The 25,639-nt window shown below is 37.7% G+C and overlaps 1 protein-coding gene across 5 annotated transcripts in view; it reads left to right on the forward strand.

Moving 5' to 3' along the window:
- The first annotated feature begins 3,559 nt into the window (after positions 1–3,559).
- Positions 3,560–25,639, forward strand: part of HACE1 (HECT domain and ankyrin repeat containing E3 ubiquitin protein ligase 1) — a 50,488-nt gene continuing 28,408 nt past the window's right edge. For 2 of the 5 annotated variants that reach the window (XM_069011072.1, XM_069011069.1), the window contains exons 1-11: positions 3,560–3,725; positions 8,167–8,221; positions 9,271–9,360; positions 11,106–11,210; positions 12,525–12,600; positions 12,901–13,032; positions 14,174–14,256; positions 16,540–16,636; positions 19,278–19,379; positions 20,997–21,103; positions 24,959–25,205. In XM_069011072.1, coding sequence (XP_068867173.1) covers positions 3,650–3,725; positions 8,167–8,221; positions 9,271–9,360; positions 11,106–11,210; positions 12,525–12,600; positions 12,901–13,032; positions 14,174–14,256; positions 16,540–16,636; positions 19,278–19,379; positions 20,997–21,103; positions 24,959–25,205 — 1,170 coding nt within the window. In that variant the 5' untranslated portion in view covers positions 3,560–3,649. Of the gene's footprint in view, positions 3,726–8,166; positions 8,222–9,270; positions 9,429–11,105; positions 11,211–12,524; positions 12,601–12,900; positions 13,033–14,173; positions 14,257–16,539; positions 16,637–19,277; positions 19,380–20,996; positions 21,104–24,958; positions 25,206–25,639 lie in introns of those variants that run through there. The other 3 variants (XM_069011071.1, XM_069011073.1, XM_069011074.1) reach the window with 3 other exon arrangements.

Below are 25,639 nucleotides of genomic sequence, written 5' to 3' on the forward strand. Positions count from 1 at the left end.
ATAGGGTCAAGCTGAGATTTTTTTGGAATGATGAAGTCTACTATAAAGTAGTCTACTAAAAAGAGAAACCTTGGCCATTATGTAGCCCTCAAAGCAGCTGTGTGGATCTGGAATTAAATCAGCCTCTGAAAGGGATACTGAACGTTGTGACCGTTGACCCTGACCACTGAGATTATGTCACCCCTACCTGGATTGCTTTCTGGCCTCCACTGGATTTTCCTTCCTTGAAGTTTTATACAGTCATCAATTAAAGTAGTTGTTGAACATCAGGAGATGCTTTTTGTTGTAGACTTCTTCATGCTGTAGTGGAAAGAATAAGACTACAAAGCTGCAAATGCCCATCCATATGTCCTATCTGTTTGGGAATGTCTTGGCAAGTAGAATGAGTTTGTGCAAGAAAGCCTGAAATAGGGTCAAAAATGGAGGGAGGGAAGGCGGGGATGTTCGGAGCGATGGAGTTTGTTTTCCCAAGTCATCACTATGTGTGGTGGAGCCCTGCTTTCCTTGTCATGGCTGAACACCTGCCTGCCCATGGGAAATGGTGAACGAACTCCTCGTTTTGCCTCCTTGCTTGTGTGTGCAGCTTTTGTTTTACCTGTTAAACTGTCTTTGTCTCAACCCATGACTTTTCTCACTTCTACCCATTCGATTCCCTTCCTCATCCCACCATGAGGGAGTAAATGAGAGGCTGTGAGGGGCTGAGTTGCTGGCTGTGGTTAAACCACAACAAAGACCCCATGAGAGACAGAGTAGAAGAACCTTATTTAGATCAAGGAAGACCTCGTGTTTAAGGTTGGGAGATGGTGTAGCTTATTGCTATGAAAATGAGTCAGTTAGTATGTATTGTCATCCCCTTCTTTCCTGAGCAGTTTGTGCTGCTAAGGAATTTTATCCACTCTGTGTCCCAAGAAGAACTAAGAATTTAAACCACAGTGAAATCAACCAATGCTGGCTAAGTAAGAGTAAGAACTTGCATTATCTCTTCACTGTTTACCTGCCTCCTAACAGCATTTCCGCCCTGCTGATTGCAGATCACAGTAAAACACTCTATATTTAAAACAAAATTTAATAAGGATTTTATACCACTGCTGTATCAATCCTTTAACTTTTGAGGATGCATCCCTGAATATATTGTGTTTAGCACTGAATTAGAAGCTAAATACACAAAAAATTATTACATTTTGTGATTAATTGCATACTCCTAACGTTTTCGTTTCAGCCCATTATTTTGGCGTTTTTAAAAGATGTCACCAAATATGTCTTTTGGCAGTGTTGTACCGAAGGAATATCACTGCACTTACAGAGGGTCTCAGAAAACATTAATTTAGAAAAAAAAATACATTCTCCAGTTTCCTTACTTTTCTCTTCTTTGATTGCTAGGAACAGTTGTTCATCCATATTGTGGTTCTAATATTAGGTGTATCCAGAATCATTCTCACAGAAAAGGAAAGGGACCTCAAGCGGTCACTTAATCCATCCTCTACACTAGTGAGGACATTTACAAATTGGAATAAGCTCTAACCTCAGCCCCTAGAAACTTGGAAAAAAAGGAAATAGGTCTCTAAGACCCTGGGGAGGGAGGAGCCTGTGCTGCAGCAGGTTTGCTAGCAGGAGTTGTGACCTCATGGGGTCCCACACTGGAGTGATCTGTTCCTGAAGGCCTGCACTGCATGGAAGGGACTCATGCTGGAGCAGTTCATGAAGAACTGCAGCCTGTGTAAAGGACTCACATTGGAGAAGTTTGTGGAGGACTGACTCCTGTGGGAGTGACTCCACACTGGAACAGAGAAAGAGTGTGAGATGTCCTCCCTCTGGGGAAGAAGGAACAGCATAGAGAGCGTGTGATGAACTTACCACAGCTCCCATTTCCTGTCCCCCTATGCTGCTGGTGAGGAGAAGGTGGAGAATTTAGGCATGAAGTTGAAGAAGAAGGGAGTTGTGGGGGGAAGGTGTTTTTTAAAATTTAGTTTTTGTTTCTCATTAGCCTACTCTTATTTGAAATTAATTTTTCCCCCCCAGGTCGTATCTTCATGACATTCATTATTTTTCTACTTCTACTTTGTCCTGTACAGCATTTCTTTTCCAGATAGCAGAGTTCCAACTCAGTTCTCACTTACATGGAAGCCAATTCACAGGGCCTTTTGCAATAGGACAAGGGGTCATGGTTTTAAACTGAAGGAAGGTTGATTTAGATTAGATATAAGAAAGAAGTTTTTTACAATGAGGATGTTGAAATCCTGGAACAGGTTGCCCAGAGAGGTGGATGCCCTAAACCTGCAAACATGCAAGGTCAGGTTGGACAGGGCTTTGAGCAACCTGATCTAGTTGAAGATGTCCCTGTTCATTGCAGAGGAGTTGGAATGGATGACCTTTAAAAGTCTATTGGAATTTAAACCATTCCACAATTCTATGATTTTTGATTCTCCTTGTTGTCCTTTCTGAACCTTTTTAAAATCTTAGATAGCTTTTCTTCATTTTTCCAAGTCAGCGTCACTGGAGTATTTTACAGAATGAAACAATGAAAGCATTACACAGAACCAGATCACAACATACCCCCATGGATACCCACATACTTTCTTGCATTTGGAAGGTGATCATTAATAAAATCTTGTTGTGGTATGATTTCTTTACATTCCATTTTTACTTAATTTTTTCATTCTCACTTTACAGCATTGTCATGTAGCCCATACACCCCTGGCTTGTCAAGACTGCATCAACACCTGAAGCATCATTAAAGCCAAAATACCCAACACCGAATGCTCCTTTATGCTTCACAACATGTATTATACTGCCAGAGGAAGCAATGGATTGACAGGCTCATGCTGGCAGTTGTGTCCTTGCACAGTTCCAAGTGTCTACAGCTTTTGTGCTGGCACTAGAAGGGCAATGCAGCTGGCGAAGGGTCTGAAGCACAAGTCCTGTGAGGAGTGGCTGAAGGAGCTGGGGTTGTTCAGCCTGGAGAAAAGGAGGCTCAGGGGTGACCTTATCGCTCTCTACAGCTGCCTGAAAGGAGGTTGCAGGCGGGTGGGGTCAGCCTCTTCTCCCAGGCAACCAGCGACAGGATGAGAGGACGTAGTGTTAAACTGCACCGGGAGAGGTTTAGGCTGGACATTGGGAAGAAGTTCTTCACAAAAAGGATGATAAGACACTTGGAATGCCCAAGGAGGTGGTGGAGTCACCATCCCTGAAGGTGGATGAAAAGTGGTGATGTTCAGTCATAGGTTGGACTCGACGATTTCAGAGGTCTGTTCCAACCTTATCGATTCTGTGATTCTGTCCCGCTCAGCTGCATTTGCAGCCCCATTCCCTCCCGTGGTTCCGGGGAAATGAGCCACGGGCAGGATCACCCAGCAGAGGCGGCTTCAAAGGGAAGCACTTTTTTTTATTTTTATGTGTAACAAGCAAACAATTTTAAGACTCTTTTCCTACGGGCTTTGAAAATTCATCCCCCTCATCCCTTTCCTTCCTTCGGGAAGAACGCGAACTGAGGGAGACCGCCACCGCCCCCGGCTCCGCCCCGCGCATGCGCGCACCCTGCCGGGGTGGTGGCGGCCTGGGAGGCCTCGGCCTCGCCAGCGCCGGGATGGGCTGAGGGCAGGCGGCGGCGGCGGCGGGGGGTGTCCGCGGCTCCGGGCTGGGCGCTCCGAGGATGGAGAGAGCCATGGAGCAGCTCAACCGGCTGACGAGGTCCCTGCGCCGCGCCCGCACCGTGGAGCTGCCGGACGGTAGGAGCGGGGCCCTGATGTAGCGGTCGGTCCCGGCGGCCTCCGCGCCCGCGCCAGCGGGGATGAGTTGAGGCGACTGGGGAGAAGGGGAAGGGGCTTCCTCTCTCCGCCTTTGACAAGCTCTGTTTATTTGTCGTGGTGACAGCGAGAGCGGTGTCCCCTTCCTTCCCTCGCCTCCTCCATCACGGGGCGCGGGGGATCCCTGCCGGCTGCTGCCGCCCCTGAGCCCGGGCGAGCGGGTGCCCGGGGGCGCCGAACACCGTCTGTATTCGCTTTTAAATCCTTCGTTAAGTGTTTCGTCGATGACAGAGTAGTGATGACAGATCTTTGTGGGTTTTGAGGTGTTTTTTGTTCGTTTGTTTTTTTAATAGCGCTGAATTTTGTTTGAAAAGGTATTGTAAGTCACTGTCACCCGTCACAGCCTAATTTTTGTCTCTAAACCAGTTCACGTGGATGCTGGTCCCCTGTATCAGGATGGATTTGAAAAGAGAGCTTCAGGCTCTTATGGCAAATGGTTTGGTGTTCCAGCCAGGTCCAGTTTTTGGGAGGACTAACTGTAAAACTCTTGGATACGCAGAATTTCTGCTCTTGTGAGTCATGTGCTGAGAATTCACATTCTTCAGGGCTTACTTTTATGGATGAGTCTTTGGCTGCCTGCCTGCCAGCTTTCATCTCCACTGGTGGAGGAGAGGGAGTAATAATCTGTTTTTTTCTGTACATTCCCTGTTTGGACTTCCTGGTGTCCTCCTGAACTGAGCTGCTACACCCTTCACTTAAGTCACCTGTCACAGTTCTGCTATCTTCCAGTGCAGTTGCTCATACATTTCACTTGACAGGCAAGTTTCAGGAGGATTTTGCTGCTGCTTGTAAGCCTTTGAATGGCAGTAGTGAAAATTCAGGTAATACTATTCACTTAAGCTTAAACTTACAGAAATAATGGAGTAACACCAGTTTAACTAATTGAAGATGCCAATATGAATAACGCTGTGCACAACCTGTGTCAGTTGGAGCTGCTTTAAATTTACTAATGTAGGCAAATTGATCCTGAATTTCATGGTTTTTTCACATCTTGGGCATTTTTATGTTGCACTTCAGAGGTAGTTATGTGTTATGGAATGGCAGTGCAATTGCGAGCCCTGAGACCTTTGGAACAAGTACTTCTATCACCCTGTAATGCAGAGGGAATGTGAGTTCTATGCATTCCCTAGGAATTGCATGAAACAAATCAATGGGACTGATAGAAGGAGATAAATGGGCTTAACACACTGAAGTCTCAGATTGCATTCCAAGAAGGTCTCCATTCAATGGCCATCAAACTTTGGGTCCGTCTTAGCTCATTACATACCTTCTTTCTTGAGCTTGGTGTTCCTTAGGTTCATGCAGGTCTGCCCAAACTCTTCTTGAGAAGCAGGTTTGGCTTGTAGTATATTGCTCCAAACATGTACTGACAGGATCAGCTTGGAATATTCCACTCTGGTCTAGTATAGTGTGTGGTTTGGTGGCTTTTTGTATGCTGTGTCTGGCCTCTTGAATTATGATTCCCCCCCCCCCCCATTGTGTTTGAATAACTTTAATTTGAAATTTAATTTGAAGGATACGTAGTTTGCCCCTCTATCCTTAAAGTAGGAGTCATAATACTCTCATAGGAAATGGAGATGTATGTTTGAATTTACTTATGCTGAAGAAGGCATTAAATCCAGGTATTGAACTTCCACTGCATGTGCCCCAGCCATTAGGGTATGATAGGGACAGTGCTGACACTTCTTTAAGGTTATGATCTCTGCCAAGATCACGATAGTATCTCTGAGGAAATAAAGTAATAAGTGTATCTTTCCAGGGCAGGATTCTAGATGATGAATTTCAAGTGTTTTTTTTTAAAATAAAGTATTAACACCTGAGTCCAGTGCCAGTGAATACCCTGAGCTTGCAAATAGAACTTTTTTTTTTTAAATCACTCTCCCAAAGTATCCTTCAGCAGTTGTTTCCTGGACACTTGAGAGCTTGACACAAATTTCTGGATTCTACTATTATGGCTCAGTGCCTGAAAACTAGGTCTTGCAGCCCAAAGCTCTGACAGTGCATTTTGTGTGCCTTTTTTTTGTCTTTATATTATTCAACACTTGAAATGCAAACAAGTTAGATAGCAAATAAGTTTGGTGAGTCCATGAGGTGTATAATGCTTTTTCTCTACCTGCTGTCATTTAGTTTATGTAAATTGGAGTTCTTTTATGACTAGAGAAAATAATCACCAAAGATAAGCATAAAAGCTCCTTAGTCCCACACCCTTTTAATTACTTCTGTACAGAAAAACTCTGGGGAAATCTGCATGTGCTCCACAGTGTAATTTCTGTTAATAGAATAGCAAAAGGCTTAGTTTTGTAACTGTGCCATAAATGCCTTTTATGGCCCAGCTACACTTGTATTTAACTGTTGTCTGTTTCTAGATCACTAAACTTGCCATATAGTTAAATTTAATTAGGATCATTATTAAACATTTCAGTTAAGTGTGCTGATATATTTAAAAGTTTTTTTCACCTTTTTTTGGTGTCTTTTATAGGGCCTGATTGTGGAAATATATGAGGATGTCATGTATAAATTTAGTTCTTGTTCTTAAGTTCGTTTTTTTTGTTTTATTTGGAAAGCTTTATCTTCCTGCCAAGAGGTCTGTGAAACAGAGCTCAAACTAGATTTTTTTTTTATTTGTGTATACTGGAAGCTAATCATGGATAGATTTTTAAAAACTGCTTAAATACTTTACACTATTGATATCTTTATTTAGCATCTATTTAATTTTATTTCAGGACTTTTTCTCTCTGTGTCCCCTTCCTCTCAGCTGGTTCTTCCCCCAGCAGTCAAATTCTAGGGGTGTGTGTTGGAGTTATCTGATGCTCACAGAACTCTCCCATAGGGAACATTTTGTAGAGAGTTCAAACTCTTGAACTTGATGATGGTTGGTGACTCTCTTCAGTGTTTAATCATAATTTGGTGGTTTGAGAGACTTGCTTCTCTTGCACCATGTGTTTGCTGTTAGCAATGCTGATTTTTAAAAAAATTATTTTAAAATTTTTATAGCTGATGAAGTGTGATTTGAATTTGACTTACCTCTGTTCCGTGTTCAAAGGTAATAATAGATTAGCATTGCTTCTTTATTTTGTTAGCTAGGGACACACAACTTCAGATAGCTGATAGCAGCAGTAATCTTGGAGCATGGGAGAACAGTATTAACAAATAGCGTAGCTGCAGTATGATAACAGTTTCTTGGATTCCACTTCATAACTCTGAAGAATCTTAATTTAATGTTCAGCAAATGTCACCTTTCCTATCTAGTGGAAGGAATGAATATATAGAGGCATGGTATGTAAAAGACATGAAATGCTATACTTGTTTGGGACTGTTTTAATTCTTCCTGTTCTGATTGCTTTGTAACTTTGGATCAATGAAGGTGATGAGGAAAAACTTGAAAATGAACATTTTGTGAGAACAGTCCTGTATTTCTGTATCCTGAAACTGTATACCTGGGTTCTCAGAAAGCATAGCCCCTCCTGTCATAAGTTGGCACCTATATGAACAATCTGTGGAGAGTGTACTCTCAAAAATGGGTAAATTGTTGAAGGGAAAAATGGTAATAATTGTCCGTAATAAAAAAAAAAATATTATTACACATTAGTAGTATTTATAATTATTATATGTTAAAAAATTTTAAGTTTTATCAAATTAATCATCTAAAAATAGTATTTTACTTCAAGAAGCCTGTAAGTGACCAAACAGGCTCATCGCACCGATGCAGTGTGCTGGTATGTGCAGCAGTAGTGATGGCAGAGACTGTGTAGCTGAATGTCAGTCTGTTCCCACCACTGACATGGATCTTTGTGTTCCGGCCTTTTTTCATTGCCTTCAAGTGTGAAATATGAAACTGATTACAGATTAAAAATTAAAATGAAACTTACTGCACTGAGGTATTCAAGTACAGAGACAAAATGGAATGGTTCTGAACTAATTTAAAGAAGTCACTACTACAAAATCATAGTCTCAGAACTATGGAAGTCTCTGTGGAAGACAGGAAATTTCCTTCTTTTTAAAATTAAATAGTTAACTGTTTCTGTTTTGTTTGGGTTTTTTAATGCACATTTCTTAAAAACTTTGATTTAATTAACAGAATCATCAATTCAAAGAAATTGATGCTCCACTGAAAATTCTGTAATTTTTACTTTGTAAAAGAAAGAAGCCACATTGAAATTTCATGTATCACAGTTCTATTAATTCTTTTATCTAAGTATGATGGCTTTTTCTTTATAACGAAACTTTGTGTGTGTAGAATCTGTGTAAAAAGAATCATCTATTGAACAGTGGACACTTGAAAAGGTAAATAAGCGTTGCTAGATACATTTATTTTATGTAAAAGGTATCTTTATGCTAATGGAGTAATTAAATTTCTTCCCAGATAATGAAACTGCTGTCTATACACTGATGCCGATGGTTATGGCTGACCAGCACAGGTGGGAGCTTCTTCAAATTTACCTTTTCTTTCTTTTTTAAGGTCTGAAAAACCCAGCATGTTTGCTAAAGTTGTAGCTCCTAAAGCACTCTCAGAAGTTCTGCTGCTAAATTGCTGAGTTATCTTCTAATTTGAAGTTAGTCACTGACTGTGTGCATCCCAGCATACTTTCACCTGAGAAACCTGTTTTGGTTTATGCCATAGACTGGAACTGGGATTTGTTCTGTTGAAGCACGTAGGGAAATTTGTCCTAGGATAAGAACAAAAGTGTTGTTTTGTAACTGTGTCTTAGTGCTGAGTATGTATTTATGGATGACATAGAAGCTCTTAGTCTCATTAGACATCTCAGAAGTAAGAGTTGGACATACTTGATACTTCTGGAATTCCTTAGATGAGCAGCTGTTTCTCTTACTCAGTTGTCCTCAAAGTGCTGGGAACCTGGAGGCTATTTAAGTGGTGCTTCCTTCACATTAATTTTGTAGGGAAGCAGGCACTTGTTCTGCTACATAATATTTTGAGATTGCATGCAAGGGTTTTAAATTATGTGATCAGCCCATTAGTGAAAGTTGAAAGGTCCTGTTCAAATTTTTTATACTTATTGTGTATCCTTCTACTTCATCATTATGATTTCACATCCCAGTCTTCCCTCTGAACTTTGCCTGTGTTTGGGAAAATTGTTGGATATGTGGCTGGGGTGATTGTGATAAGGAGGAAAATGGGAATTTATGTTTTGTTCAAACCAAAGCTATTGAAATGCTTGTTTTTCATATTTGTAAAGAAGTGATTTGGTTGTTTGGTCTAATTCTTACTAGTTTACATTTTAAACACTTTCCCAGTGTCACAGCTCATTTTTTATGTACAGTAAGAAGTGGGAAGGTATTGTTAATCAGCAAATGCTTAAAAACTGTTTGATTTCTTAGTGATTAGTTGGAGGGAAAAGAAACAGTGATTAAGTAAGAAATAGAGTACTTGTGTACAACTTATAGTATAAACTTTGCTTGAATACTGTGAGCTATTTTTAAAATTTAAAAATTATCTTTCTGTTTGAAGGTCTGTCTCAGAGCTGCTGTCAAATTCAAAATTTGATGTGAATTATGCCTTTGGACGTGTGAAGAGAAGTTTGCTTCATATTGCAGCAAAGTAAGACTTACTTGAGTCCAGTCCAGAAGTTAACAATGAAAATATTGCCACAAATCTAAGGCAGCAATGTAAGCTGGAAAACTCTGTAGTATCAGTTAACATTTTGTTTTCACACTTCCTTTCTGTATCTTGTTTGTTTTTCCTAGTAATGTGCCTGCCTCATAAAGAGGACAGATTTTACACATGATATCAAATGGCTTTCCAAATTCCATTGAAGGAAGTATGGCTAGACACTTTTTTTACCTTTCTGTGAAATCTCAAGTCTTTGAAGAAATGCAGCCATGGTGTGCATCCTGTATAGCTGGGTTACTCTTGCCTTTGTAGAGGTAGAGAACTCTTGTCTGCAAGTGCTGATTGTTTTTGAGATATTCTAAAACAGTGGGAAGCATTTGGATGTTTGTTGGGAAGCAGCTGTTCCAGAGTAGTTCATGTGACCATAACTGAAGGGAATATAACTTGGGCACTCACTTCTAGTAAGTTTTGTATCCTGGATAGAGGGCTTAAGTGCAAATATTAAATCCTTGATCTGTATTATTTATTGTTTGTATAGCTCTTCAGTGGGGATAACTCTGTAACTCTGCCAAGAAACAGGTTAACATAACATAAATAGGTGATGAATGAATGCTCTATATTTGGCTCCCCTTTTAAATATCTTGAAAGTTCTTACATTTAAACTGTTAAAAAAAGCAAAAATAAAAGAAATAGTACTAGTATTGCATATATATAGCAGGTATTTGGTCGCAGTAAAGGTGGAAATTCCAGCTTCTTAAACAGACTGTTTTAGAAATAGCTGTTTCCCAACTATTTAATCTCAGAATTACATACTGCTTATATAAAATTTACTTAAGGAAGTGCTTACAACAATGCAAGCAAATTTTTAGCATGCGCTTTAGAAATATATTTGAAAATATACTGTATTTATTGATTCTAAAAGACAAGAAACTGTGTTACGCTTAGTTTCTGGATTGTCTATTTACTTAGTTATTGGGTCACGAAGGAGTCATCAAGCTGCTGGTTTTGCAACATACTGTACAGTTAGTCTTCAGTTTCTTTGGGTTGTTGTGTAGCAGTTCTGACATTGGGAAGATTTGTAAAAATGGATTAGCTGGTGGCAACAGATAGAAAAATACTCTGTTTATCTTTTCAATCAGCTTTTCCTCTTGAAGAGTTCAGGAGCAAGATAAACATGTAGTGCAGAGTTTGTCTTGTTGATGTCATTGGTTATCCTGAAGAGCTGCTATATTATGTAAAGTAAAAGAGAGTTAGAGGTTCAAAATCAATAGCAAAGAAGTGTTTGTATGAATTTTAGAATTTTCATGATATTCAATCTTTAAGCATCACTTCCGGACACTGAAGCATAACAAACCCCAAAATATTTAATGGAAAATTTGATCCTGTTAATAGATTAGGGATGAGAGAGGTGAGAGGAAATCAAAAGCAAAACTTTTTAAACAGTTTATGGTTTAAAGAATTACCAGTCTTAAAGATTTACTGTTGTGTTTTAAAGTCACTAAAATCACGGAGAAGGCTGCCATCTATTTGTTGCTACAAGTTATATTTGGTCACTTCTCGCTGCATTAAGTGACTTTAGCTTTGTGTAGCTTGTACTATGAGAGTATAAAACAATTTTATGTAAAGCTGTTCTAGTGAATGTGATCTGTGCATAATATTGCTGTTGTCTTCATGCCAATACAGATTTGTAAATATCCTTGTTACAGTTTTTCCCTTTCTTATTTTCTTCTTAGCTGTGGATCAGTTGAATGCCTTGTTCTATTATTAAAAAAAGGAGCAAATCCTAACTATCAGGACATCTCAGGATGTACTCCTCTTCATTTAGCAGCAAGGAATGGGTAAGTTTTTAAAATACTTAAACTTTCAAAAAAATTTATGCATAGTGCGCTTGAGCTGGCGTACTCTGTTATATTTTTTCATAGTTCAAAAAAACCCCTTTGGTTTTCACTTTTGAAATTAGAGAACACAGAGCTTAAAATCCTTACTTTGAGTATTCATAGAATAATTTTTTTATAAATAGTAAGTTGTGTCTGAAATACCAATTCCAGTGCCAGTCATTTTAGTGTTTTCTGTTAATCAGGGGCATAATAATTCTTACAACAGTAGTTGAACAAGGGATGCATTCACCTTCCCAGTTAGCTGAGTAAGAAAAGATTTGGGAGTGCTTGGAGGGGTTCAGAGACTTCAGTTTTTCCTCAGATAGTGTTTCCAAGAAAATCTTTACTGCAAGGGAAAGAATACAGAGTTGGCCTGCACAATGTTAGGAGAAGAGGAGAGAAAAAAACCCCAAACCAGTGAGCAAGTATCTTTTTAAGATCTTACTTGAACTGTATTATATGAAAGCATGCAACTGTAAAGGTAATGTTGTCTTTTTCTTTTTAGAACATGTATGTGATACAATAACTGAATTGTATCACAGCTGGTGCTTCACATGGGGAGGAGATAGTGTTTAGTGGCTTTAGGTATGTGTGAGGTCAATTTGTAGGAGAGGACAGAAGCAGCCAAGTGGTGCATAAAGAAATGCAGAAATACACACAGGAGACAGTTATGTGGAAATGAGGTATAAGAAAGGTGTGAGAGGTACCAAATTAAAAGGAAAAGCAAAATAAATTTGTAAAGGTAAAGGACTGTGAGCATTAAAAACATTAAAAGATGAAACAAAACATTAATTAGGAAAAAATACCTCTACTTTTATTAAGACAGTAATTGTACTTACCAAAGATTTGCATAGCGTTACAATGACTGTCTCATTAAATGATGATTTAGTGGTGTATTGCGAACATGTTCACTGACATGTACAGGAAATGGTGAACTTCATGGACTTCTGTTAGCTGAACTCTGGCTTTTTGTCTTGAAAGTATAGTTCATGCAGAGCTGAAACTGTTAGAGTAGTGGTTGAGTGCTTCCGTACTTTCTCCAAAAACAGCTGTGATTTTAGCCCTGTGTTGTTGTTTGCTACTCTTGCACTGTCTGAGTCTCTGTAAAGATCACTTCTCTTTTTCACATGCTCAGTACTGTACTCCTTATTAAATTGGAACTACCTGCTATGCTTAGAACAATGATAAATTAGAGTGAGTGGAGCTCTAAGAAGATATTTAGTCTTAGTAAGTGATTTTCCCTGACTGGATTTTAATGTATTCTTTTGCTTGTAGCCAGAAAAAATGTATGAGCAAGCTGCTGGAATACAGTGCAGATGTCAACATTTGTAATAATGAAGGCTTGACTGCAGTAAGTGCTATTAATTATCATGATGTTCTTAAAATGAATGAAGAATTTGGAGATTCTTGGTTTTTAGGCTTTTGCCATCTTCCATGTAAAACAAAACTGCTGTGTGTCCAGTGCCATCAAGAATCAAAAGATGTGATCAAAATACCTAAGCATATGATTGTATTGTTCAAAGCTTCTCTTAATATATTCAAAGCTTCTCTCTGTGAAAGTGTTGACAATACTACAGCCAGGTTTAAAACAGTTTTTATGGAATATGTGTATCCTTGCTAAAGGAAACGTATATCATCATTTTGTACTTAGATTCATTGGTTGGCTGTCAATGGACGGACAGAATTGCTTCACGACCTTGTTCAGCATGTCAGTAATGTAGATGTTGAAGATGCCATGGGACAGACGGCCCTTCATGTAGCTTGTCAAAATGGACACAAGACAGTAAGTTTTGAAGTTGTATGAACACAATGGATTTGTGAAGAACTTAGTAATGCCTCAAAGTTGTGGTGTTTTTATAAACTTCAGCCTAGTGATGCACATGATAATGGCTAGAAGTGTGAAGAGTGCAGTTGTGTGTCTTAGTATTGACTGCATGCACTTCCATGGGAACAACTTATTTATTCTTGTGGAGGTGATTGATCTCAGTGCTCATGGGAGTTTAGGTGACTTACTGTATACTGTTCAGCTCTTCTGTAGTGCTATTATTGGCTTGTTAATATTAAGTTTTTATATAATGTTAAAGGTTTGAAAATGTTTTTCCTTATTTTTCAGAATATGTTTAATTCATAATTGTGCCAGTTATTATATGATTTTGAAATCTGAAATATTAATTTACCATGAGTAAAAAATGAGAACAGAGTTGGGTCAGTTACATTTTTAACCCTGGAAGTAAACAAGTTCAAATAAACTCTTCTACTATTGATCTGTGTGAATAATTTTTATGCCTGACCTTGCATTAGGGCTGACTATTTATATTCAGAGTACAAGTCTGGATGCTTTACTTGAACTGCATTAGAGCTCTTTAGAGTTACACAGATTGCCACCAGAATTATGTACCGCTAAAAAAAATAAATCATAATTCTACCCAGATCCTTTCTGTTGTCCTTGTCAGTGCTGGATTTTGGAAGACCAAATTCTGAAAAACTATTACCTGTAAATGTAGCAAATTTATGTGACTGAAATGTAACGAAAGTTGTTTGAGAGTCTGCTCAATGTTTTCGTATTTTAGAATTTGCTTACCTATTTCTTCTAGTCTAGTTTGAGTTTGAAACTTCAGCTTATGATAAGGCTGTATATGGCTGTAACTAACTTGAAGTTTTGTAATTTTTAAATGGCTTGTATCTCCAGGAATCTTTGGGATTAGATAAGATACTGTTACTAAAATGGGAAGTTCAAAGGAAGCTTTATGAGCTCTGATAGCCATGATTTTCCATTTAACATTTAGGAATTTTGATCCCGAGATTCATTATTGAAAATCAAATCCTTCAGTGTAATTAGACATGCATGGCACTAAATAGTTGCAAGCCAGTAGGGTTTTTCACTGCTCCTTTTTTTTTAATGCTGATGTTTTGTTCTCTTGTAGACGGTGCAGTGTTTGCTGGACAGCGGTGCGGATATAAACAGGCCGAACGTTTCTGGGGCAACTCCGCTTTATTTTGCTTGCAGGTAATATACTTTTAACTTTCGAATACTGGCCTAAAAATGAAATATTTTTTTCCCCTTTTTGCAATAACAGTGATTAGAAATTACAAAATTTAGGAAATATAAAAGCTGACTGGTATTTAATCTTGTCTCATTTTTGAGTGTAGTTTGGTGTCTTATGTAAATACTTAGGTTAGTACTGCAGGCTTATGTACCTCTCTCTAACAGACACATTAAACACACACCTGTGCATGTTCTAGCATGAGTCATAAATTGATGACTGCTGAACCCTTTTCTGAAAAAATGAATTCTGCCAACTTAGGTTATTTTGAGTACAGTAAAACCAGAGCCTTCTTTAAGGCAAGTTTGACTATTCCTTAATGTACATTATGGTATTACAGTATACATGAAATGTGCATATATGCATTAAAGTTACAATGTTGAATTAAAATTCTGTTTTTGCTTTGATCAGTTTTCTTCAAAGTTTAGTTATATTTCAAAATTAATCACATATGATAAATGATCTTTTGTTTTAATTAGAGCATTTCTGCAATTTGTTAGAACATTTACAATTTTTGCAGTCCCTGTGCTTTGGTTACAGGTTAAATAGTTAAGATAATATTAACTGTTACTATAAGCAAAAGGAGATATGGACTGACCTGCTGGCCTGCTAAGAGTTATGTTCTGGGAGTCATGGTCTCTGGAGATAGTGTATGTTGACTCGTGGCAGTTGAGAAGAAGGGAAGTGGAGAATAAATAGCTGCTAGCCTTTGTTCTTGATTTAGGGACTGGTATTTGCACACACTTTAAAAGAAGTAAGCAATTTGTCTTGGCTTGGAGGTTTTTTGTGAGAAGGGAATGTTGCAAGTACAGCAGTCCTATTCCTTAGAAATTAACAATTGGAGCAGTTGGCAGGGTAGAACGTACATGGTGCATACTACAGCAAGCCTGGAAAGAAAGGTTGTAGGTCCCTGTTGACAGGGAGGGCAGGATGTGGTAGCAGTGGCAGGTGATAGCTGCAGAAGGGGTATCAGTATTCAATGTCTGAGTCTGAAACACGTGTTTTGTCAGTGTGTTGGGTTGTGCACTTAGTCTAGAGAATTACAGTGAAGGTGCTACAAGTAAGCTATTAGTCTTAGCTGCTTTCTAACCCTGAATGTTTATTTGCATTGGGACAAAGTCTGGTAAATCAGGTTAACCTGTTGGCTTCCTGGGCTGGAAGAACAGGACTGAGGAGAAGTCATCTGGGAGCTCTTGAGAGATCAGTGAAGCTACCTCATGTCCCTCAGCTGTTAATTGTCGCTTTACTTGTGCCCTTTCTGAACTGATAGGTTCAGCCTATCAGGCTGAGGATGCAGGCAGCCTCTATATGTTCCAGGATGCCAAATACTCATATACAATTGTGTAAAGGGTGTACTGCAAACTAGCTTGAGAAGTAACACATCAGTGAAAAAACTTGTATCTGTAACCTTAATTGCTGTGTCTTTATCAGTCTTTCACCCTTTAGATGCTTCTGTATTACATTTGGTGGTGTATGCTCTTAATGCTGGTGAAAGCAATAGCAAGTAATCTTTCCATGTGTTTTTAGTGAAGTAAACCTCTGATCACTGGTACTCAATTTCTCATTTTTTTTCAGAAGAAAGGGTTTGGGAAAGTGTTGAGAGGTACAAATAGTCTTTGGTTTTACTGTTTTCTAGGCAATGCTGGTGTGTCGGAATAGTTGGGAAACTTTTGATGCAAGGGAACTAAGGGTCCTATACAGCCTATAAGCAGATTAGTGAATAGACTGTGAAATAGACTTTGACTGCAAAAGTAAAACTCATCACTTTTAAAGGCTAGGCAATACATTTATATATACCAGATAAAAGAAATTGGAGCTATTTGAGTGATGTATTTATCTCTTGTGCACAAAAAAATCAATTAAAAAATCTTACTAATATTTTATTGATGGTTAAAGTACAATTAGGTTATTTTTTCTTCAAATATGGTAGAAGTGAGAAAAGAACTTGGTAAAGATAACTTCCTCTGTGAAGTAAATTAGGATGTGAATTTAGAAAGAGCTCTTTTTTTGCAGGAAATGCAGCTCATAGATATTTATGAGGCGAGGCTAAGATGAGTCATTTCTGAATGATGAGGGTGACTGACTTCATAAATGGGCCTTACCTAATTTTGCACTGTTCTTTTGCAGTAACTGTTTTCTTCTATCTTATGTTGGTTTTGTTTGTTACATGCAATAAAGACAGATTTATGACTCACAGTAGAGCATAAATGCTGTATTAACTGTCTTTCTTCTTTTCTTTTGAATAGCCATGGTCAGAGAGACACTGCACAAATTCTTTTGATGAGAGGAGCCAAATATTTACCAGACAAGAATGGTGTTACTCCACTGGATCTCTGTGTACAGGTATTAAGTTAGCAACACTATTTCTGTCAGCTTCTGTGACTTACTGCAGTGTCACCTGATCATTATTACCTTTTTTGTTCATAAGGCCTCTGAGTGATGGTAGTCCTTTGGCAAAACAAATGCAAAGCGTAATTATTTTACCATTAAATTGATCCAACAGGCAAATTCATAATTTCTACCCTTTGCATAAGTCAGATGCAAGAATTGACCTCATGAGAAAGCATTTACAGAACTCCAGTTGACTAGAAAGTTTGGGAATCCTTGGTATAATGGTAATAGACAATTTAGGTGCTTACCTCTTAACAAGTAAGAGGTAAAGGCATGCTGAAAAGTGTAATTATTTTTTTTCCCTCAAATAATAGATTTTCTTTTTTCCTGAAGAGATGTTGCTATTAAAAACAAACAAAATTTACATGGTGCTGACTCTTACTTTTCAAAGGTATTTCCATATCTGGATGAGGAGCAAAATTCTTACATGTTTTCAACTAACACAGCATTTTCAACTGCAAAACAGTCTGTCTTGTTTGCTACCAAGTACTGCTTGTACTGCTTGCCAAAGTGACTTTTTTTGATTTGTGAACACTTACGCTTTTTTCTGTCAGATCAGTTGAAGGTCAGTGTGTAAATAACACAAATGAATGGAAGCTTTTGAGCCTCTGCTGGTAATCAGACTAGAAATCTGGACTGGAAGCTGAAAAAACCAAATCACTGGACTGACTGGACATGACACTACCTTGATGCATGTCACTAGTTTGTCAGGATAAAGTTGAAATTTTCTAATCTTTTTTTGTGTATTTTCAGATTATTTCAACCTCAAGTTACTTAATTTCTTGAGGTGTCCTTATGTGCCTAAGACTTGAAGTAGTTGTGTGTATATGCAAGAGTGCTGTCTCCAGTACCTGTGGGATATTTTTGGAATGTTTAATTCTGACAGCCTTATTCCATAGGCTGTCTGTGGAAGACCTTGATCAAGTTAGGTTACTTACGGTATTTTTTTTTGGATATAAGAAACCAAGTAAGTCCTCAGCTCTGGTTACTGAGGAGTGCCAGATCACTGTACAGTCTCACTGCTGACTTGATTGTGAAACTCAGATTTTTTTTTTCTTTGTTATGACGGAATGACTTTATCATTACATAAAGCCACGTGGAGTCTGATCAGTTCCAAGGTTTTCTGCAGCCACAGACCTGTAAGACGGTATATGGCAGGAGAGGTTTAGATTAGATATTAGGAATAATTTCTTCATGGAAAGGGTTGTAAAGCATTGGAAAAGACTGCCCAGGGAAGTGGTGGAGTCTCCATCCCTGAAAGTGTTCAAAAAATTGTGGATATGGCACTTGAGGACATGGTTTAGTAGCATACATAGGGGTAGTGCTAAGCTGATGTTTGGACTTGATGATCTTAAAGGTATTTTCCAACCTAAATGATTCTGTGATTCTATACCAGTGTGTACTTAATGGTACAGTTCTTATTTTTTATGATTAATGTTTGAGTTTCTGCTTCAGTCTCCAGTTTTGCAATCCCTAGGGCACCTCTTTACACATAAAACTTCCATTAACTTTTTTTAGGTGTGAGTAGTGACACCTGGTGTTTGTTTTGTAGTGATGATCTTACTGTGTTCAAGATCATGCAGTATACAAGTTCATGATGCCAAGTAAGAATGGAGAAAACAATAATGTTTTCTTTCTTTGTATATTGAGGGTCTTATTCTGTGCTTACAGGTTTATTTTTCAAAGTCGATACATATTTTTAGAAGACTGAAATTATAGATTCATATACTTCTTGCCAACATTGCCTTGTTCTGGAAGATTTGACTTTTATTTCTTACTGATTCTGGGTGGGTTTATTTTTAATACTTAATTTCCTGGTACCAGAAACAATTAAATTAATCTTTTTAAAGTATGGTTATCACTGAGGTAATGTCAACTGTCATTCAAAGAGGAGTTGCTGGAGTTGCAGCAGTTGATACATTATATGGTCACTTTTCCAGAGTAGAAGCTGATGCATATTCAGGTGTTAAGTGTCTGCTTAAAAATGCAACTGTATTAAATAAGATTTGATACAAATAAACCACAAAATCAAGTTCCGTTCTTTCCAGAAAACATTTTTTTCTCAGAAGGGTGTGAAGTTAGTCTAAGGCACAAGTGGAATCATACTTGTGTATTGATTTTAAAGTTAAATAACCCTTTCATGGGTTTATCATATTTCTTCCTGTAGCAAGTCAGATATGTGTCTTATGAACCTTTAGAAAATGTTTGTTTTGAAAGGTTAGATTCTGGGTGTAATTAAGTACATGTCAGCAAGAGGAGGAGAAGTGAGATATTGCCCTCTTTTTGATCTTTGGTAATTGCTTGCTGAAGTGTTGTGCAGCTGTAACTTTAGTTTGTTAAGTAGGAAAATGTTTCCGAAACCAGAAAAACAGGAGTGGATATATGTGAGCCAGTGCACTCAAAAAATTTGATTCTGTCTTCTCCCACAAGTTTTGGGATACCTAACTTTGCTACATTTTTGAGTTTCAATTTATTTTAGAATATGATTTCTCCATTCAGCATTAAAAAATACTGTAATCCTCAATAGATTTTATTGCCTGTAATTGTCTAACTCTCAATTCTAATGTTTCTTTTAATGAAAATGTTTTCTTAGGGTGGTTATGGAGAGACTTGTGAAGTCTTAATACAGTACCATCCTCGACTTTTCCAGACAATAATTCAAATGACACAGAATGAAGATCTGCGGGAAAACATGGTAATACGGGATGGTGTTTTTAATAGGCAGGGATCTGTCTGTGTGTGGTGGAGAGCTGAGTGCTTAATATGAGTGGCAGTTGACTGTCAGTGCCACAGCAGTTGACCACTAGGTATCTTTCTTTCCTCATGGAAAATGTACAGTCTTCAAATAATTTTAAACACAAGAATTTGGAATTAAATGTAGGATCTGTTTTCATTTAGTGTTCTAACTTTGCAAGTTTGGCAAAGTGATCTCGCCAGTTGAAAGAGCAGACATTGCAAGCTTCAGTACAAAGGTGCTGGTAGAGCATACTTAGAGCATTCTGTATATCTAATTACTTTGTGTAACAGGGCCTATTTTCCTTTATTTAGTTGTTACTTCAGACATCCATTCTAGGATGTGTCTTGAGGCTGAATGATCCAGAATTAACTTAAAAATTTGTAGTATGAGCACTCATCTGTATGAAGATGCCGTGTACAATTAGAGTGTAAAAGATTACATCCACAATTTCATTTGATTATTATTTCTGTAGATGAAACTACTCTGTTTCTTTTTTAATGGTTCTCTTATACCTTGCTTCTTTTATTATTGTAGGGTAGTACAATCTAAAGCAAAGAAAAAGCAAGGAAAAAAGTTTTGTTTGATTGTGTAGGGGAAAGGAAGCATGGGGTACCTCTTTTCCCTTCCAAATGTAGCTTGCTGTGGGTTTTTAATACATTATCTGTTTTAAAATGACTGCAAACAACCTTACAGACTGTAAAAAAAAAAAAAAAAGATTTAGTAATATGTTGACTGGCAATTCACTTAATTTAGTTTTCTTGATTCTTGACATTTCCATTTTCTCTGTAACTCCATTACTTCCACTATAACGTTAAGGATTTCCAAGTCTGTGTAGAAACAGTGTTTAAATTTCTGAGACAGGGTTGAGTTTTACAGAGGAAAATGACACAGGTGAGAATTCTCAAAGTGTATGTTAGATACAAGGGGAGATGCTATAGATGATTTAAATTAAAAGAGAGAGAACTAAAACAATGGAACAAAAAGACCTTTTGTATATTGTAGAATTGAAGAAAATAAGTGAGAAAAATAAATTTTTCATCTGTCTGAGTAATGGTGGAGGTGTGAGCAAAAAGATGATCTTAATGAGAAGGCATGCAAAACGTGTTAGATAATATGTGGTATAGTTCTGCTTCATTGCCGAAGTGTAATCATGTATTGAAAATGATTTTTTATGGCCAAGTCTGAGCTGTTTGCTCAGTCTTGGATAATGACCAGTTCATATTCTCTGGAAGTGATAAGGAAACTGGGTATGAGTTACCACAGTCAGGACTCATATTTTAAATGTCATAGGTTGTCCTTCTGAATACAGGTTTAAGTGTTCAGTGTTTGTAGCAATCTGTAATATTAAATATGCTGCAGTACATGCATCAACACTAGGATGTGTAACCTTTGCAGTAATCTTTGTAAATCATAATGAAGCCTTAACTGAGGTTAGCTTAGAGGTTGTACAGTAGAGATGTATATTATTATTGCTAGATATTAATACTTGGGGGATAGTGTTCTACATAATTGATAAATTATGGTTGATCTGATGCTCCTTGACACTATGCAATTGCTTTTGTTTTAATCCTTTAGTTGCGGCAAGTTCTGGAACACTTGTCTCAGCAGAGTGAAAGCCAGTATCTTAAAATCCTGACAAGTCTTGCTGAAGTTGCTACAACAAATGGTCACAAATTGCTTAGGTAAGTGTGAGGTCGCAAGTTGAAAAACTACCTGGTAGTTAGTGCCACTTAAGAGTTTTAATAGTCCAGACTGTCTGATGCTCAGCACGTGCTGGAGTAGATAGATCTCAAATCTGATTTATATGATAATGTCTGTTTAGATTACTGTCTTCACAAAGACTTGCAGAGAAGAAGTTGGTGGCCTTGTATAGCTGCTGACACCTAGAAGCTTGACTTGCAGAGAAGTGTATTTTTTGTTTGATTAGTTTGGCTGTGTCAGCCCTAGGAAGGGAAGCTTTTTAGACAATATCAAATAGTTCTTTCTTTTTCTTCCCCCTTCTCACTTTTTCTTGCCTTCCACATTTTTACTCTTCTACATGTTTCCTCAGTATGGTTGAGGAGAGTTTTGTAACTTTAGACACTTGTCTCATGTTTGCTGGCTCTTGTTGCCTTCCATGGCTACTAATATATATGAGATAAAAAATTTCATCTACCAGTGTGCTATCTCAGCAGCACAGGCAGCAGTTACTTGGGGAGATGCATGATACAGGCAAGCAAATGGTATGTTTTCCTAGTTTTCGTGGCATCTGTTTGAGGGAGTTTGTGCAGAACACCTTGTCTTTGTTGGAACTCCAGTAACATTTTACTGTTTTCAAAAGCTGAGAGGTTTTGGTGTAACCTTTATGCTTTACTAGAAGCTAAGAGAATCTTTACTGGAAGAGTCAAGAGTCTGAAAACATGAGTGAAGTTCCTTACTAACATGTTTTGGATGGCATTTGGAAAAGAGAGGTTTAAGAGTGTTCTGTAATCAGAGAAACCAAACCTGTCAGCATTAGGTTGTAGAGGATTATGACTTGGGGAGCTTCTTTTTGACTGGGTGCAAGGAGCCCATCAGTGAGATGGAAAATAAATAGTGTATTCTTATTCCTAGGTGCCTTTCTTTTCTTCCCTGTCACTCATGTTACACTTGAATGGAGCTTGTAGCTAGCAGGTCAGAACTCCTGGATGATGGTAGGAAATTCATTACACCATTAATAAGTCTTATTCTGGAGGGTGTTCAGTTTGGTGAATTAGTATAAAGGTCTGAAACCCTTTAAACACCTTAACCCTTTGGGGTTAAGGTATGTAGACATTAAAGAAATTTTGTTTCTGCAAAGATAACGTTTTGAAGAATTTTAGCTGTTGCTGAGCTTCAGCATATATCAGCTTAACTTGTAACACATTCCTTTTTGTCTCCAGACTTCCTTAGAGCCAGTAGATCTCCCACAGATAAATTGTGATAAAGTGTAAAACCATTGTGCAGGAAAGGGTTTCAAACTTGCTCTGTATAGGGATGTTATTGGAAGCTGTGGTAGCAGGATTCCATCATACGAGGTAGCATTTGTTTCTGTTTCAGTATCTTCAGAGGCAAATTAAAGTGATTGTTGTTTAGATTTGATTTATTACTGTTACTGCTCGTCAGATTTGAGCAGTGCTCCCTCAGTATGTAGAAGCATTAGCTCTGTGCCTGTACTGTCTCTGCTTTTGAGCTGCTGTGTGCTCCTGTATTGCTGTATATGGGTGGGCTAGTGGAGGCTGAAGGCAGATTGAAGGAGATTGAAGGGGTTGCATTACATTGGGTGAGGACCCATTTCTAGGGATGCCAGTACTTGGAGTGTCCTGTGGACTCTTACTGGCCCACTTCTCTTTGGTACTTTGTAGTATGTCGCAACAGAAATGATAGAAAAAGACAACAATTCCAAGACAGCTTCACAGACACAGTTTTGCAAAAACTGTGTCACTCCTCTCTCCAACTCTGTTTCCTGGCAGAAACAGTGAATTTCTACTTCAAGAAATATTTTTCAGTTGCTTTGTTATAAAGAGAAGGAGGATTAAGGTAGTACTTCATATTGGTGAATACATAATTGGTGAGTACAGAATATTGGTGAATATTCTGATCTTGGGCCTCTTTCCGCTCTCTCCTTCTTCCAACAAAAGTATGTAAAATGTACTTTGTACATGAAAACCTCCAGTAATGATGTTCTTGCATGGCTAAACTAATATCATCCCTATTAGTTTCCTGGCTACTAACCCACAACCCGTTGCTTTTGGGTTTGTTGTTTAGTTCAAAAGTGTATAAAATTGTTTCTTGTAATGCTTTTAACAAGTATCCAGGAGTGCCACTAAGCTTCTGCCTGAAGACTTTGCCTTGAGTATGAGTAAGGACCCTGTTTCAGTTAGAATTACCTTCATCATGTATTTATTTTTTCCAAAAAAATAATTGAAGTGTGACGGGATTTGGTCTTGCTGGTGCAAGTTAGGCCTAGCTGAGTGTTTACAAACATGCCAGTAGAAGTTTCAGGAAACTTTTACAAGCTCTCTAAGGTTTTTCTATATATGTGGGTCCTTATCCTGGAGACCAGGAAATTTCACCACGAAAACACCGCTGCTGAGACATGATAAACCTCAGCTAAAATATTAGGTTTTTTTTCTTTTTTCAATAGTTAAGTTAGCTTCTTGAGTTAGCTTCTTGTATTCATAGATTCTTTTGGTATATAAGCTAACATTTTACAAATGCTAATTTTTAGCTGTGTCCAGAGCTTCTGGTAACAGTTGAAGACTGCCAGTCAGGGGATTTTCTTTACCTGGTTAAAAACTTAATGTTCCTATTGTAGCACTCTTTACTCATTCTGTTCCTTTCTTACAGTGATTGACTGAAAACTTACCTGGTTAAAGTATAAATTGTCACAAGAAAGTCTTACTTGGTATGTTAGTTTGGTAAAATTCTTAGTACATTGCTTTTTAAAGTTAACAAGTCACTGACAGTCATTAAAATGCAGTGCTGAAAACAAATAGGTCATTTGCTGATGACATAGGGTGAATGAGATCATAATAAAGCTACTCTAGCTGTTACAACTGATTTTGTTTCTGGTTTGTGAATTAACAGATTCTTAATTGCAACAAAGGTTTACAGCACCCTATAAGATGTCAGTTTTCTGGTGTTTACTGATCTTCTGGCTAGGAATCATGCTTTTAAGTTGCAAGTACTTTAGGGATAGAATTAAGTATGTGCTTGTTTCTATAATATTTATAAGTTAGTAGGTTTTCGTAGAAAAAAAGTTAATTTCTTGCAGTTTGTTATGCATTCAAGACAGAAGAATTCTTACTACTTGGGGTTTAAGAAAGAAAACCAAGTTGAATTTAGTGGAGAGTGTTCTGCTTGTGCATAAAGTCATGAGTATCTCATATTCTGCACTATTTTGGTAGAGAGTTCAGTGTTTGCCAGTTCAATTAAGGACACTTAAAACTTCTAGTATATTTGTTGGATAAATAAATAACATCGTGGTTTTGGTTAGTATCTTCTAGATTACATTTTTCTTGAATAGAAGTAATGGCATCCTTGCCATCCTGATCCCTTGTCTGGTTAAGGTAGTTATGGGCATTTAGAATAATAGCTGGTGAGGATGGGCTGTGGCAGCATATCTGATCAGTCAGTATGATTTTACCATTGGATGCTCTCTTTTCTTGGTTGAAAAACATTTTCATCTGGGTATCCCAATTTGCTTCATGCACTGAGATTCTTACTGTAGTAAGTTGAATTTCCTCCCAGGGGTTCGTAAGAAGCACGTTAAAAAAAGGGAAGTATTTTGAAAGATCTGGAATTTGCTGTTCTTACTTCTAGTTAAAATTACATGTTCATGTTAGTAAAATCCTAATGCTTATATTTGATTTCTGGGGCTGGTGCAGGAAATGAAAGTTCAAATTCAATAGGGTTTGAAGTTTAGGGGTTTGTTTCAGCATGTGTATCAGACCCTACCATTAGATTGCTTACTCCTTATTATACTAAATTGTTTCATCTAGGAAAAGAAACTTAAACATTCCATTTTTTTCCCCCAGCTTGTCAAGTAATTATGAAGCTCAAATGAAGAGTCTCTTAAGGATCGTGAGGATATTTTGCCATGTCTTTCGCATTGGCCCATCCTCCCCCAGTAATGGAAATGACATGGGCTACAATGGAAATAAAACTCCAAGAAGTCAGGTGTTCAAGGTCAGAAAAGTATATGATGTTGTTAGGAAGATAGACGTTAAAGAGATGAATTTCACAAAGCATGCATTCATTAATCAGACATCTCATGAACAGGAAGTAAGTTTGGTTGATGTCCCTATCCCTTCTTAAATTAAACCTACCTCTCTCCTTCTGTATTATTTTTTCCCACTGAACTAATTTACCCACTGATGCACATCTCATGTTATGATTTCTGTTTATTTCTTATTTAATAGATTGTTTATGAGATGTTGAAGGTTTAGTTACCCAGGTGACTTTGGTAAATTTTATTTCTGTTAAGAGTGTAGTAATCTCAAAATATGGTATATTAATGTAATTTCAAAATGGTAGTTGGAGATTCACTGGGAGTTCTGATCAACAAGCTTTATCCAGCTTCACAAGACAATGGAAACAATTGAATTCTTGATCTGTTTGTTGTTTTCACTATGATCATGAAATCTTTTCTGAAGTTGTTCTTGGATTTTATTATTATGTACTTTGAAACACATCAGCTCACTACTACCCTTGCAAGG

Source organism: Aphelocoma coerulescens, chromosome 3 (genome assembly GCF_041296385.1).
Source record: "Aphelocoma coerulescens isolate FSJ_1873_10779 chromosome 3, UR_Acoe_1.0, whole genome shotgun sequence".
In the NCBI taxonomy this organism is placed as follows: Eukaryota; Metazoa; Chordata; class Aves; order Passeriformes; family Corvidae; genus Aphelocoma; species Aphelocoma coerulescens.